The 15487-nt window shown below is 39.1% G+C and overlaps 2 protein-coding genes across 2 annotated transcripts; one reads left to right on the top strand and one right to left on the bottom strand.

Annotated features, from left to right (window-relative positions):
• Positions 1–3658: 3658 nt before the first annotated feature.
• On the bottom strand, positions 3659–10416 carry LOC146473471 ((Lyso)-N-acylphosphatidylethanolamine lipase-like). The gene is made up of 5 exons (XM_085118152.1): positions 10251–10416; positions 10055–10173; positions 6957–7475; positions 5401–5512; positions 3659–4428 (listed from the first exon to the last, which is right to left on the bottom strand). The coding sequence occupies exons 1-5, from the start codon at positions 10295–10297 to the stop codon at positions 4116–4118; spliced, it is 1110 nt and encodes a 369-aa protein (XP_084974278.1). The 5' UTR covers positions 10298–10416; the 3' UTR covers positions 3659–4115.
• A 997-nt stretch (positions 10417–11413) lies between these two features.
• On the top strand, positions 11414–13764 carry LOC146473470 (guanine nucleotide exchange factor MSS4-like). Its single transcript, XM_085118178.1, has 2 exons — positions 11414–11722; positions 13268–13764. The coding sequence occupies exons 1-2, from the start codon at positions 11618–11620 to the stop codon at positions 13514–13516; spliced, it is 354 nt and encodes a 117-aa protein (XP_084974304.1). The 5' UTR covers positions 11414–11617; the 3' UTR covers positions 13517–13764.
• Positions 13765–15487: the final 1723 nt, after the last annotated feature.

The following is a 15487-nucleotide window of genomic DNA, read 5'->3' as shown; positions in this document are numbered from 1 at the left end:
AAGCCTGGGATGACGATGAAAGGTTCAAAGTCCAAACTGATCAAAGGTCAACTATTGTTTGTTCTAATTCAGGTACTTTGGGCTAATAAAACAATCGGATCTCTTCTCCAGACACCGTCTGCTCACATTAGACACATCTGGTCTTTTCCCCAAAAAGGGCTATAAACGAAACAATTTGATATAAACGCCACTGTTGGCTCTCAGTATTAATACGACTGCAACAACTGGTCCGTCACAATGAAACTGAGACACAAGGAAAGGCTTTTCAGTCCCAGGGTCGGTTTGGCACTTTTGCAGCTTTTGAATAGGAATTACACTTCCACATGCATTTATACCTAACTGCAAAAAAAAAAGTTGTTCCATAAGAAAACTCTGCAAGGTGCAGCATTTTACTCCCTGGACAACATGAGCAAGCACACGGGCCAATATCATAGGGAGATGACTAATGACTGCAAAGCTAGGCTGTTACGGGCAAATAGATAAATTTCTGCAATACTGGTGTTCAGTGCTATAATAACTTCTGATAAAAATTGCCTCGTCTGTACTGATAAAAATAACTCCGTCGTACTTTTCTTGAAACGCCTCTCGGGGGCACCTGAAAAAGTAGTTAAGTCCTCAACAAAATGAACAGAGTTGATCGAGTGCTGGCATTGGTGGATTAATTCGTCAGAGCCAATCGTTAAACTACCATATCAACTTTAAAAAAAAAAACCCGATAAAATTCCACTTAGCCTGCTGACAGCCGCCCCCTCCCCTCAGGAAAAATCGATTTTTTTCTGAGGGGAGGGGGTAGGCTGTACACAGGCTAACTCATTCCACTCCACCATCTACCAGCAGCATCATAGTTTCTTTGGAAACTAACCCCCAGCGACTATCGGCCAAAAACTTGAACTGGAACTAATCTAAAGACCGAAAAAACACAACCATGCAACTATACAACGCTAGTACAAACGGAAATTTCGACTAGTAGATCGAATCTTCCACCGGCGAGGTCCGGCAGAGAAGGAGTGACAAATGTATAAAATCAAAGTGAATCCTTGGTTTTTAAGGTAACATTTCTTTTTTTTTTTTTTTCACTTGACGTTCAGTTCTATTAATATTTTGTCTGATTCTTGACAGCCGAATTAGAATGTGAAAGATGCGGTAGCTTTTTCAAACAAAATAGCTTCAGCCTGAATCAAGTTGTTTGCCCAGCCATAGCGGTTATTTGGATTAGTGGAAAGAGCACTTCAGCGTGCACGTCACGTGCACGTCGAAAAAAATGACAAACTGTTCAATTGCTGCGATTTCTTAGGGGTGGGATAGTAGAGGGGTGGATGGAGGAAAAAATCGGACACACGTTAAAGAATTATCTCCTGGCAAAATAGAAAAAAAAAAACAGGTTTTAATGAATCTTGAATAAAACTAAACTAAAAAAGTGTTGGTCTTCCAGCTAAGAGGTCGGCTGATCTTAAATTGCCCTTTCAATTTTCCGGAGGTGCTGAAATTGGCTCCATGATATATGTTTTGATCACGTTGCAGGCGGCATTTTATTATCTCGTTAGTTTTGTCGTTACTATTTTTAAATTTAAGAAGTACAAGTCACATGATGAAACTATGCAATGACTTTTTATATGAAAAGAATAATCAGTTTCTTATGAAGCGCTAACTTCATGAAACTTGACTTAGATTTTTTTATCAGTGTTGCGGCACGTGTTACACTGTGCTAGCTGATAACACTGAGACCAATGATATTTACCTTTAAACATCTTGCAGTACTGTTTTCGAAAATATTCCTGCAATGGGGAGGACAAAGTTTATTTCTCCAGTATAGACCTGCCTTTTTTCAAAGCTCTATCTTCACTGGACACAGATGCATGCAGCTCCATTGTCTTTGTGTCTAGGCGCATTGTCTTGTTTTTTGTCTTTTGTCCTCTCGAAATTTTCTGTGAAACAAGCCCTTGATCTTGGACACCTAAGCGTTGCAATACCCCTGCGCGTAAATGTATTTATCGACGTTGTATTTTCAAGGGAACGTGTTTATGTGCAGAAATGGCTTAAAAGCCATGAATATGAAATAAATGTGATGGTATACTGATTTCCAGACTGGTGAATGAATGAGAATGATGAATTATTCTAGGAAGTGACACAGGCAATTGCTCCAAATCATATTTTCTCCAAAAGATACGGGGGTTTTTACAGACCATAGCGTCATTATTTTCCAGTTTAACGCTTTTGTAAAAACCCCACCAAAAACCCTGAGATTTGTCTTACGATTACGCAAAAGACGACTTTGAGGGTCTGCGTACGGCTCTGTCAGCAATTAACCTCTCTTCAATCATAGCCAATGACGATATAAATAGTGACTGGCGTCAATGGAAAGACGCGTTTCTTGCAGCGGTCTCCGACCTTATACAGGCCAAGAGGCTTAAGGGACGGAATTTCATACCTTGCATGGATGTCTGGTGCCATACTTAATTTGGTCAAGAAAACGAATCAGATAACACAAAAGCTCTCGAGCCACCTAGAAGAGAAGTTAAAAAACTTGCGCAAAGCAGTTAAGCGCATGCTGCGGAGCCCCCCCTCCCCCCCCTTCATCTGGAAGCGCTGCCAATGCACCAGCCTCTCCTGATATGTCGGAATTAACGCGCACCGTTAGCGAAGTAAAATCCGTGCTCAAATCACTTGGTGTCACGAAAACTACAGGACCTGATAATTGTACCATCTCTTTGCAAGCTGTTTAGTCATTAAGCACTGCTTCTTTCCCGCAGAACTGGAAGGAAGCTAACGTTGTTGCTGTTTTTAAAAAGGGTGAGGCCGAGTGCACAGAAAATAACAGATCCATCTTCTTACCGTCACTGGTATCCAAAGTCGTTGAGCGATGTGTATTTAGCGCTTCAAAGATAGACTGTACTAGATGGTAAGAGATTGTTAACATGGATTCATGGGAAATCATGCACCTCTACCCTTTTGGAAGTTTTAGACCACGTGGGCTCCCTACCAGACGACGGAAAACAGGTGGACATGATGTGTATGGATATGTCTAAGGCCTTCGTTAAGGTGAATCACGGCTGCCTGCTGCAACTGAATGTGCACGAGTTCGAACTTGGAGGCAGCCTCTTGTAGTAGTTTAGCTCTTACCTGATGGTTCGATACCAACGTGAAACAGTGCTGGGTGAAGCCCTTGATCCTCTGCCTGTCAGCTCCGGAGTACCTCAGGGCTCCATTTTAGGCCCGATGTTATTTCTCATCTATGTAAATAACTTGCCCGGGATTCGGTCCTGACAAGCCGTGTCACCTGGCAGAGCGGGTTCCTGTTGTGCGATATATTTAGCTTGCAATTTAGCTGATCGTCGAGGATCATTCTGATCATTAATAATTTTGCTGTGCAGCGGATTGTTGCCCCACTGCACCCACCCATATTATGGCTAGGAATTTCTGGGTAAGTATTGTTTTTCCACCAAATTTTCAGTGTGACGGCCCCCAGTGGTGGCTGCTGGCTCGGGTGGTTCCCGATTGCAGGGTTACCACGGTTACCTCTTGCCATGCCTTAGTCGTGTTCGCCCCCCACCGATTCTCTAGGCACCAGTTTCCCAAGCTCATCTATTGGCAATGTGTTTGGATAGTTTTGGAAAGGGTGGATAGGTCACTTGTGAATGCTTCTTTAGGTACTTTGATGTACAGTCTCAATATTTTTTATCTCTTCTTTTGCTTTTTTGATGTAACCTATCTGTACAAGGCTTAACTCCTACTAGCCTGTTCCAGGCTCCTAGAGAGACGCGCGAAGGACAGGGTGAGCTAGAGAGACGCGCAAAGGAGAGGGCGAGGGGCTTCCCCTTCGCGCGTCTCTCTAGGAGCCTGGAAAGCCTGGAACAGGCTAAACTCCTACACTCTCATTCGGAGATCTTTTATAAAGTTAAATAACCTATATATATATATAAATATCCTTAAAATTATTTACAAGATAAATGTTTCGACTACAATTGCTCAATACCCCTACCTACAAGTTGAAACGCTTTATAGTCTTACATTTACAGCATCTACCTATTGATATCTTTTAAACTTACAGTAACGCTATTTCAAGCTAAGCTACAATGTACAAGATTTCGTCCACACTCCTCGAAAGATGAAAAATATTACACGCTCGTCTCAATTAAAAGCCGCATCAGTTTCTTATCCTCTCTTTGACAAATTTTATCCACAACAGTGTTGAAGACATCAGGCTGGTCAGCATAAACGTGGTGTCCAGCTTCTGGAATTACTTGAATGTCGACATAGCTGCCACTCCGCATGTATCTAGTTTCATAACTGGGATCACAACTGATCCATGAATTTGCACCGTGGATCATAGTCATCGGAACGTTTTGGTCAACATTAGCAATTCTGTGAATCATAGGAAACTTGGCCCAGCCAAACGTTGCACTCATATTCTTGAAAGCTGTTTCACCACTGAAGGAGAAAAAAAAGAATTTAATTGAAAATTAAAACTAACAAAAGGTTTGCAATAACTGTCAAAATTCCTGCCCACTGATTGGCTTGTAGGTATTGTCTATAAGAGTACAGACAATAGAAATTACATCAGATGTAATGTGTGTGCTTTCTCAAGGGAAAATAAAGCAAATTCCGCTCGTACTTTTCCCATGTTATTGTAGAAAAGAAATCAATGAAAGTTTCCTATGGTCTGTGCTCTTAAAGACCATAAAATGTTCACAACTTGGCAGTGAAACCACTCGCCTGCATCTCTTGGTTCTACTTGAGTTTTGAACATTTTATGACATCGTCAGTTTTATGGTCTACAAGAGTATACACCACAGAAAACTACCATTGATTTGTTAACTGCATATCCAGGTGCACTTCTTAGAATTCTTTACAAAATTGAATTCCTTTCTATTTTGGGTCAAAAGCTTCAAGTAATCACAATAAACCTAAATATGAAGAGAATGTTTCTGGCAATACTAGTAGCTACCATGGGCATTTTCGTGGCAAAATCTTCCATTTTAAAAATTAGACAACCATCAAGAAATACAGTGTTTTATGGGAAAATTTGCAATGTCAAGCAATTGTCATAAGGTTTGAGATTTTAACAGAATCATGAATTGTCAGAAAGTAATTTCAAATAATTTGTCAATTGTTCCATGTTCGCCCCATTTCCAACATATTCGACTTTAACTGCAAAAATATCTTTGAATGCTCACAATTGAATTCTAGGTGGGTGGGGTGGGGGCAGGGAGGGACTATGTTTACTTTTAGGTTCTAGACTGAAAAGAAAGTTTTTTTTGTTTTCCTATGATCTAAAAGAAAACAAATCCATTTAAGTGCTTTCAAGGTCTTAAAAACTTGCATACTGTTCACACATCCATTAACAGTTTTTTTTTTACCCAAAACATGCATATTTATTACTTTATAGTTCCATAGTAATACCTTGGTTTCTGAGCATTGCAATGATAAATATAATTGAAAATGGTGTCATCTGATAGAAGACGCGAGTACCTCCCCTTAAAGTCAGGCCGAAGTTTCTGGACCAATGATGGACCTGGGAAGTTACAAAACAAAAATACAATTATTCTTTAATACAAAACTTGGATAAACATTTTAGAGTACTTTCCATTTGCCAGAACTGGCTGACCAGACCGTAAATCGAAATGTAAATCGAATGTGTCAATGATTTTGAAGGTGTAACAGCACGCCGCGTGCCCACGCGTTTCGTAGTATTTTTGGATATTTTCCCCATTATAACAGCAACACGTCACAAGGATTTTCCGCTAGTGGTCACGTGTCCCTAGCTTGTATACCGCAAAAACGGGTGTAATTTTTGATAAGGCTCACAGAAAGTTGATGGGAACAACGGGAGCAATTATTGCTGTTTAACTCAGAACCTACTAGTAAGAGCATTCCCCCCAACACATCCTACTACACAGGATTGCTGTAAGAGTTGGCACAATGAACCTTTCAGCCTTGTGGAAACTGTGAGTCATTTAGTTTTCTTTTGAGTTTCACGGATCTCTCCAACAACAGAGCTGACAGCGCTGCAGAAGGGTTGGTGCTGGAAAATCTTGAAGAATGATCAATCTGAATTAAATGGTAAACTCTATTTTGAAGAAATTCAAACAGCTACAGTAGAATAAAACTTATCCTTCAAATAATTTGAAGGATAATAATCTATTGGTACACTCCATTTACAAACTGATCGGTCTGGCCATAGAAAGCCCCCTCTGATAGCACAAGAACAAAATGTTAATTATTGAAAATTATTCACATAACCTTCTAACATTGTATAGGATTAAAGCCTTTTGGTTTCCCTATTTTCAATTCCTTCCTGGAGGCCTGCTTAGTGCTATATAAAACTACCCCAAATAGATAGAAAATGGATAAAAAAAATTCATCTCCTGATGGCCTAAAACTGTTTGAGAGTTTTTAAGAAATGGATTCTTGAAAGGAAACAGAGATAAAGAGCTCTGCTTATGACAGAGGGACACTTGAAAATGAATGTTACTTAATAGAAAAGGATCAACAGCCCTATTCTCTATAAGGAGAGACAGGATTATTGTGACAATGATGTAGAATTCTACCCACTTTTCCAAGGCCTCTGACATAATTATTAAAGATCATTCCTAGCATATTCAGAATGTTTTTTGCCAAGAACACTGCATGACTTCTTCCTTAGCATAGTAAGAACAGCAAAGTGTTTACACTAGATTGAAAAAAACGTCATCAGGTACAAGGTATAAGCCATGAATGATAACACCCAACAGTTTTCTGGGAAGTGTTTGACTTATGAGCTTAGTTGTATATTTCTAGTTAGAAAATGAAAGCATGTGCAGTTTTTAGAGCTTAAAATTTGCATATTTGTCGTGGATGAGAAAACAACACAAAATTTGTGCATGCTAATTAAATCACCCAATAATTCCATCAGGTAGCATCATTCACATTTTGCACAGGACAACGCTTTTCAATCCGGATTGAGTGCATAAACATACCCCAAGGTCCAGCAGCTCTCAATCCTGCAAGTGGATTAAATGGGCTCACAACAGCTACTAACACTTTGATCCACAAAGGAACAGCAAACTCAAACTCAGCTGGTTTCTCTGCAAAACCCCACGAATCCGCCAAAACAAGGTGTTTAACTCTGGAGGGATGCTTCAGGGCATAGGAACTTGCCAAGTAACCACCAAAACTGTGTCCAAGCAGAACAAAATTTTCCAGGCCCATCTCCTTCCGCCATTGCTCGATGGAGTCCACAAATTCCACTTCTGCTTCTTCTGGATCTGTACTTAACTGAGGACGAGAGCTGCGTCCAAATCCCAAAACGTCAATTGCATAGACAGTCCTGTCCTTGGCAAGAGCATCGATGTTCATGGCCCAAAGACCTATACCCCCGCCAAAGCCATGAACCATCACCAATGGCACTTTTGTTGCACGAGGATTGAATTTCACGGTCCATATTCTGTTATTGTCTTCCACAGGTACGTACTTGCTTTCATAACGAGTCTTGATAACTGTGCGAGAGCAAGTATGCAGCAAGTGTTAACTCGATAATTGTTGGTTGCTAAAATCACATAGAAACTGACCTGTGTAGTTTGCAAGCCAGTTCAGGTACCATTAATTAAGGTAACTACTCAGTTCAGTATCAAACTCTGTTACTCTGCCATACCCTAGCCTGAGTATCAGGCTTTTCTGGGGGGAGTGGAAGGGAGGGGGAAGAGAGGAAGGGGAAAAGGGAAGAAAAGCTTCTTCTCCTTCCCTTCCTTCCCTTAGGAAGGCCTGATACTCAGGTTAGCCATACTCGGGTATACCACAGTGAGAGCTTGGAAAGATTTTTGTACTTAACCCAGATAACTTGCTAACTTGCTTGAGTTCAACTGTATCGAACCGACTTTAGTTATGAATAGACTTCGGTTTGTCTCAAATCGACTTGTATGGAAACGATTGGATTTCCTGGAATCACCTCGTAACAACGCATCTGTAAAAGCTAGGTCAACTCTGTTATTAGGTGCGTGTAGCCATCACCTCTAAGGGACCGTTCATTTTTTATGAGCATGGGGGGGCTGGTGGGATTTGGTTATTTACCACTACGAAACTGTATGACCCCCCCCCCCCCCCTAGCATGCAATTTTTTTCCACATGGCCCCCCCCAGCAGAAACAATTTTTTTCTGATGACCCCGCCCCCCCTCCCACCCAACCAGAAACAAATCATACTCCTAACTTTAACAAAACGCTTATGTCCTGTTTATATCAAAGATAAACGTAATTGTTACTGTGATTTCTTTACAGTACTATTAAAAAGTTACCGTTCTCTACTTAGGTAAAGATTTCTCTTGTTTAAAAAAACGTTTTATAGATAGCAACACGTTTACGACAACGGCAAACCCTAAATTTCCATTTAGATTCTCAAATGAACTAGAAAAATTAATCAAGCAAATGGTTAACGTGAAATAACTCCCCTTCGAGTAGAAACAATTAATACACGTACAGATCTGACTAACAAAATACAGATCGAAGCATACCGATCAACGATTACGAGTCATATTAAACAGAAAAAAACAGCGGACACACAGATATCAGGCGCGTAGGTAGAATTAGATAGGGGTGTTCGTTGAGCCCCAAATCTTGCTGAGTGCCGGAGGCGCTCTTACTAGGGGGGTCCGGGGGCATGCTCCCCCGGAAATTTTTGAAAATCTAGGTTCCCAGAAACCTCATTTCCTGCATTTTTAGACCCATTTTAGGTGAATCACAAATTTGTTTTACAGCAGCTTTTTAAGCTATATACATCATTTCTGCGGCATAATTGTTTCAACTTAAACAAGAAAGTTCAATGTACATTCCGCGCCCTGCCAAGTTCTGATAGCTATTCGATCTGCTGATAGTCATACACCAAGCTGGTAAACTGCATCATTCTCGGGTGTAGGCCTTCGAACAAAATTAATTGGCTATCTCGTCAAGATTGACAGGCATATCATATTTGATATGCATTTAGAACCAGGGCGGACATTCTACTCTCTCGCATGGTACACCTCATGTAGTTGTTCAACCTCCTCATTGTGCTTTTTCTTCCGCCAGTATTGATCTTCAAAGGGGGTTCGTTCAAACCCCTCGAACCCCCCTCCTACGCGCCTGGATATTAAAGTACTGCTATTAAAAATGACAGTTACAAGCTTTTCTGAAGATGGCCTATAGCTACGGCTCAGATTTACCGTCAACTGAAGTCACCAACAACAGTTCTATTATTAAAAACTAATCTGGATGTTCACACTAGGCATACTACTGAGTCTACTGATACTCCTGGGTTCAAATAATTTACCAATCAACAGTCTTTATAAAAGTGAGTACTATTAAACAGAACATTAAACAATCTATTGATATAGTTCTGAGTACAACCACTTAATAGAAAACTACTCCCCCACGGATGATTCAATAGTGAGACTGTTACGTTTTTATATTGATTTGAACTTGTACAAACATAGGTGTCTACTTCAGTTTATATTCATTATTGCTTTTCCAACAGATATGCTTCATTTCCTCAGTTGTTGTTAATATGAAATGCAGATTTCGACCTCAGTATGTAAAACAAATTAAAAGTGGTTAGGAAATTGAAATAATATTCAATTTCTTCATCTGTTTCTGTGTTGAGCCACTTTCAATTTCCCCTACTAGCCAATTATTGCTGGTGACCCCCCCCCTCTTTCACTCAATTTTTTTTGGTAGCCCCCCCCCCCTTTAGTGCCATTTTTTTTCTCGTGCCCCCCCCCCCCAAATCCCACCAGCCCCCCCATGCTTATAAAAAATGAACGGTCCCTAAGGTAAGGTGGCAGGAAAATGTTTCAGTTTAATTTCTTCCTTTTTTATTGTTCTTTAATAAGATCAATCTTGGCCGAATGTTTTTGTTTGTCGGGATGGGCTACAAAAGAAAACAGCACACAGCAAAATAGCGCATCATGACAAAAGAAGTTCATAAGCACAAAATGAAGATCGCACGACTAGTATAACGAAGTGAATCGAAGGTGCTGGGCACGATGAACCCCCTCATTATTTTAACTTCAGAACATGCCCAATAACTAAGTTATAACAAAAACTTACATTGCAAAATTCTTTTTTCTGCTGCTTCCAGTAATCTCTCTGAGGTTGGTCTCCAAGAACACTTCCTTCGAAACAACCATCCCGTCTCTTCGACCGCTAGTTCAGAAGATGCGACGAGACTATCAAGCAAAAGATCACGAAAAGAATTTAACTAAAGGATAAGTTTATTTCATATTAAAAACCTGACTTCCTCTACCTTTGATCGGTGTTCTCTGTGATGCCTTGTGTAAAAACTGTAGCCATTATTAGCTCTGTTCTGTTCTGCAGCCTGTGTTGATCTCTACCAAACTCTCAACCGGTTCGAAATCTTTATCTGCTCTTCTCTTACGTCACTCGACTGCCTAAATGTGAATGACACAGGTGAAAGAAAGGTCTCTGATTGGTTCTCTGGCCTAAATACGTGTGTGATATTTGTTTTGTGTTTCTCTGAGTGACGAAGCAAATTTCTCAATTTGTTCTAAAAATGTCAAAATACCACAGGCGTCCCAAGCTCACGTTTAGAGAAAACGAAAAATTAATTATCTGGTTATTCATATTTGGGTCATGGTTTTGTGAGTTGGAACGTGACCTTTCATCTTAAGCGGTGTCAGGTTACAGGAGAACCGTTGAGAATTTGAGCGCTTTATAAGACGTTGTATGGGGAATAAAATATCGTTCATTTAGAACGCTAAATACTTTAAAATATCCTCATTTTTTACGTAAGATGATTAAAAAAAACTCACCTCTTGTGTGTCCGTTGTGCTTTTCCGTTATTTTCGCTGTTTTGGGCTTTTTACGCCACCACTGTTCTCCCCCTCATAAGACGGAATCCCCCTTCATAAGACTCCGTCTTAGACGTAAAAAATGAGGATATTTTAAAGTATTTAGCGTTCTAAATGAACGATATTTTATTCCCCATACAACGTCTTATAAAGCGCTCAAATTCTCAACGGTTCTCATGTAGCCTAACACTGCGTAAGATGAAAGGTCACGTTCCAACTCACAAAACCGTGACGCAAATATGAATTAATAGATAATTAATTTTTCGCTTTCTCCAAACGTGAGCTTGGGACGCCTGTGAAAATACGTAATGATAAGGAACTGCGTTGTTATGCCATCCCAGGCCCATGTGCATGGTACGCATAAAGAACACAGAAAATTCAATCGTTCTTTCAAAGTGGGACCGCATGTACGGGAACATGGTACTAGCCTTCACACAGCAAAGCTGCACTGCATCGCAAGTCTATAAATTATTCACCTAATTCCACAAATATCGTAAAGAAGTCCCCAACAATATTCCGATCAATTGTCCATCCAAAAGAAAAAAAAAACCCACCAGAAATTTCAAACCGATGTAACTGAAAGTTCCCGGGAGGTGTCAGTTGACTTTAATTTAGTGAAGCAAGGATCGATGGGGAGGCTGGGTGGTGTGGAGTCGGTGTGGGGGAGGTGTGGGGCGGAAGTTGAGTCTTTAGTTCCCAGTACACGCGTTCCGATTAGAGGTCGCCTGACTGTTCTGGGCATGGTTGGTCTTTGGGCATTTGAAAAGGAGCGGTGTGAATCAGCAGCTAGCGTTACGTATAGATGGATGATCTTATAGAGGATGGAAAGAATAGCAAGTGGGTAGTGTGCAAGTTCTGCCAGTCAAAGGTGTTAAGACCGAGTACAGCTAGATATGAAGAAAGAGAGGTAATTTACCTTGTGAAATATTTTCAGTTAAACTGAGCCAGCTGTCCGCCAAGCTCTCACCGTCACCATTGTCAAAACAGAACACCTTAACCCTTTAAGCCCTAACAGTAATCAGCATCAAAATTTTCCTTGTAATATCAATGCTTATTCAACCCCTGAGGTCATGAGAATTAAGCCGTAAGGACATGATCACTAATGATCACTAATGATAACTTCTCCCCAGTACTTTTACAAGAAAAGTATGGGAACAAGATAGGGATTTGTTCTCTGGTATTACGAGTTAAAGAGTTAATAAGCAAACTTAGCATGAAGAGTGTTTGTAAAGAGTAGGGAGCACAGTCTCTGTGAAAAGTCTTAGACAGTGACACCACAATATTGGCATCAAAAAATGCCTAATTTCGGTAAATGTTGTACTTGAACTGGATCGATTTAAAAACTGGCATCCTACCACCCTTAGTTTCAAAACAGAAACAACACCTTGAGACTCAAGTGCACAAAGTCAGGTTTTACTTAGGTTACACAGAATTCAGTCCTAGTGCAGATATCTCTTATGTATACTTCCTGCAGCCTCTAATCTTTAATAACATTTACAAGCAGCTTCCACCCATGTGGGACTCTCTAACATGGGAGCAGGGATGGCACAGTGGTGAGAGCACTTGCCTCCCACCATTGTGGCCCAGCTTCCATTCCTGGCTTTGACACCATATATGGGTTGAGTTTGTTGTTAGTTCTTGTCCCTGCTCTGAGGGTTTTTCTCCGGTTTTCCTCCCTCCACAAAAAAAAAAAAAAAAACACTTCCAATTTCCAATTTGACTCTTTAGTGCTGCCCTAGTTAACCTCGAGCTAGCTTGGTACTACCCTCCCTAGACATTGTTGTTGTTTTTATTTATTAATAAGTTATTAGTTAACATATTCTCATAAGAGGTTTCTTTGATAAGCATTTAACAAAAAAAAACTAGTGATAAAAATGAACAAAGATTCAACCCCTCTGAGGTCATTTTCAAGTTGTAAGAAAACAATTAAACATTGGCATACACAGGTAAAATTTTGAACATGGGAGTGTTTAAAAGCGATAAAATATGTAAATGCTAAGCATTACAAAATGGAAGTGACAAAACTCTATGAAGTACAAAGAACTGATTAAGACAGTAGGGATATAAAAAGATAAAGAATACAAATATAATTATACTCTTGATTGAGTCGGACTGTTTGTTTAGTCTTGGCTTTATGTCTTTTATAAAAAAGCATCTCAAAAATTAGACAGTCAAGTTTGCTCTGGCATTTTCACAAGATCTATGTATGCTAATTTTTAATAGTTTTCTTACAACTTGAAAGTGACCTCAGAGGGGTCGAAACGTCGTTCATTTTTATCGCTAGTTTTTAATTTACATCTGCACCACACTAACTTGTACTTATGTATTATCTTGTGGGCTTAAATTCATGATACAATGTCCTGAATACATAACCAAGCAATTCAAAGAGCAGAAAAAATTAAGCTGGACACAGCATTTTATTTCACACTCCCTCTTTTCTTTTTACCTGCAGCTATTCCTGCCCTTCATGCAGAAAAAGGAAGATTTTGCTACAGAACACCAAGAAGGTGAAACTCTCAAAAGACATTGGCTTGTTCCTGACATGTTTGCTTTTGAAAATGTTGGTTTTTCGATGACAGTAAAATCCATCAAATATTTGGCTTGTGCCGATTGTGAATGTGGACCAATTGGATGGCACGACATAACAGACAAGACAAGATTTTACATCGCAGTTGAAAGAGTTGACCATAAACAAATGTGACAATAAGCATTCGATCAACTGGACTTGATAAAATTTGGCAATTTTATTTTCACCATATTATTAGACTACATTGTATTTTCCATAAAATGGCTTAAGTTTTTATGAGCAGGGTAGGATCTTTAAGACAGGCATGATGAAAACTGGAATTAATGGATGCTTTTTTAAAAAATGTATTGTCAACGGTTATTGTTAATTAACAGTAGTTCTTTTATTTTGATTCACAAATAAAAAAAATCAATGAAACTACATCTTTGCATCACGATTGCTACTGCAAGATCCTATAGAGTATTAAAGAACATTAAATTTCTCAAAAACTGCAGACCATAATTCCTTATTTAAATCTTCAATGAATAATGTTTTCAAACAGGAGATGGTGAGAAATAACAGCCACTAAAATTGACATGGTTATTCTTGAGTAGTTTCCCAATGCAATTTTGAAAGTTGCCTGGAATTTGCCCTTACTAAGAAAGTACGAACTTCATCCTGTCACAAATCCCCTCCAGAATGCTTCAAGAAGATTCCAAGATGCAGGTAAGTGGATTTCTCTTTCTGACTGTGCTTATTTACACAGGTGCCTGGTTGGTTTAAATCAAACTCTTATTGATGCATAACTCTTTAACCCCTCATATCAGAGAACAAATTCTCCTATCTTGTCCCCAAACTTTTCTGATAAAAGTACTGGGGAGAAGTTATTAAAATATCAAGCAAATTCACCTTGGGTGATATCCACAATTCTCGTGCCCTCATGGGTTGAAAAAGCATTGATATTACAAGGAGAAATTTAATGCTGATCACTGTTAAGGCTTCAAGGGTTAATCATGATCTAACATAAACCAGGGTTTTCATCCATCGACATTGCACCTATGATCCGCAAGGGCATTTAAGGTAATCCATTGAATTGCATTGTACATTCTTATTGCACACTGGAAACACAGCAACTTTTCCTTGATGCTAAGCTCAGTCAATTACTAAATGGTTATTGTGTCCAAGATGAGAACCATGACCTATCTTTTTTGTCTTGTTATTTTAATTTAACTAAAGGTGATTCCCACAAAATTAAAGTTGTTGTGAAAATGTTCTCAAACCTTCTGATTGTTTATTTTTATGTACTATTTCAAGAAATGAAATAAAGATAGGTCACCATGTCTGCAAGGGAGCTATGATCCACTCAATTTACCACATAGTCAGTTCCAATATTCGCTTCCAAAAATGAGTTTATTTGATCAGCTCTTGTCATATCTGGTGTTAACAGAAGTTACATAAATAAAGCAAAACTAAGAACAACGTTATACATAGAATGCATGAAGCATAATCGGCAATTAAAGGTGAATTTCTTGGCAGGGAAGCAAAATATGAAGTAGTATCGACCTAAAATGTTATTTGTGTGGGATTTCTCAGTATCAGTATTTTATGCCTGGGAGTGGTTGGAAAGCTTATAGTTCTGACAATAACTCATTTTTCTGAACATAAAGAGGATAATAATAATAATAATAATAATAATAATAATAAAGAAGTTTAATTCCATCATCATCGCAGTTAATCTGAATTACAATGTGGTTACAATTGTACAACTATAAGAATTACATACTGTTAATCAATGAGGGACTGGGTTACAATAAGTTTCATATCAAAATTACAAATAAATTCATACTTATGCAAGTTAAAAATTGGGTATAAAGTCTAAAAATCTAAAGATCGTTGAAATCTAAAATAGTGCTTGGGAAAAAACTATGGCGCAATCTTTCTGTCCTGCATTTAATTAATGTATATTTATTAGCGCTTCTCGTTTGATAGTGATGCATGTGCTCTCTCGTTACTGGAAGATGTTTAACAAGAGGTCCTCCACTTGAGATCTTTTCAAGAGTTTTAACACAAAGTTCACTACGTCGTTCGTCTAATGTTCTTAAATTTAGGAAATGAAGAGCTTCTGAGTAGGAAAGCGCGGGAACTATGATTTTGAACGCACGTTTC

The sequence above is a fragment of the Pavona decussata genome, unplaced genomic scaffold (genome assembly GCF_977016875.1).
Source record: "Pavona decussata unplaced genomic scaffold, jaPavDecu1.1 SCAFFOLD_93, whole genome shotgun sequence".
NCBI lineage: Eukaryota > Metazoa > Cnidaria > Anthozoa > Scleractinia > Agariciidae > Pavona > Pavona decussata.
Note: the sequence above shows the minus strand (reverse complement) of the source record. Positions and strands in the feature narration are given on the sequence as shown.

Excerpts from the sequence above, each read along its gene's own strand:
- LOC146473471 (XM_085118152.1), bottom strand. The coding sequence starts at position 10,297 with ATGGCTACAGTTTTTACACAAGGCATCACAGAGAACACCGATCAAAG. Across the intron at positions 7,476-10,054 it reads AGAAAAAAGAATTTTGCAAT|TTATCAAGACTCGTTATGAA; the intron begins GTAAGTTTTTGT and ends GCTCTCGCACAG. Across the intron at positions 5,513-6,956 it reads GAGAGCTGCTGGACCTTGGG|GTCCATCATTGGTCCAGAAA; the intron begins GTATGTTTATGC and ends GTAACTTCCCAG.
- LOC146473470 (XM_085118178.1), top strand. The coding sequence starts at position 11,618 with ATGGATGATCTTATAGAGGATGGAAAGAATAGCAAGTGGGTAGTGTGC. Across the intron at positions 11,723-13,267 it reads CTAGATATGAAGAAAGAGAG|CTATTCCTGCCCTTCATGCA; the intron begins GTAATTTACCTT and ends TTTTACCTGCAG.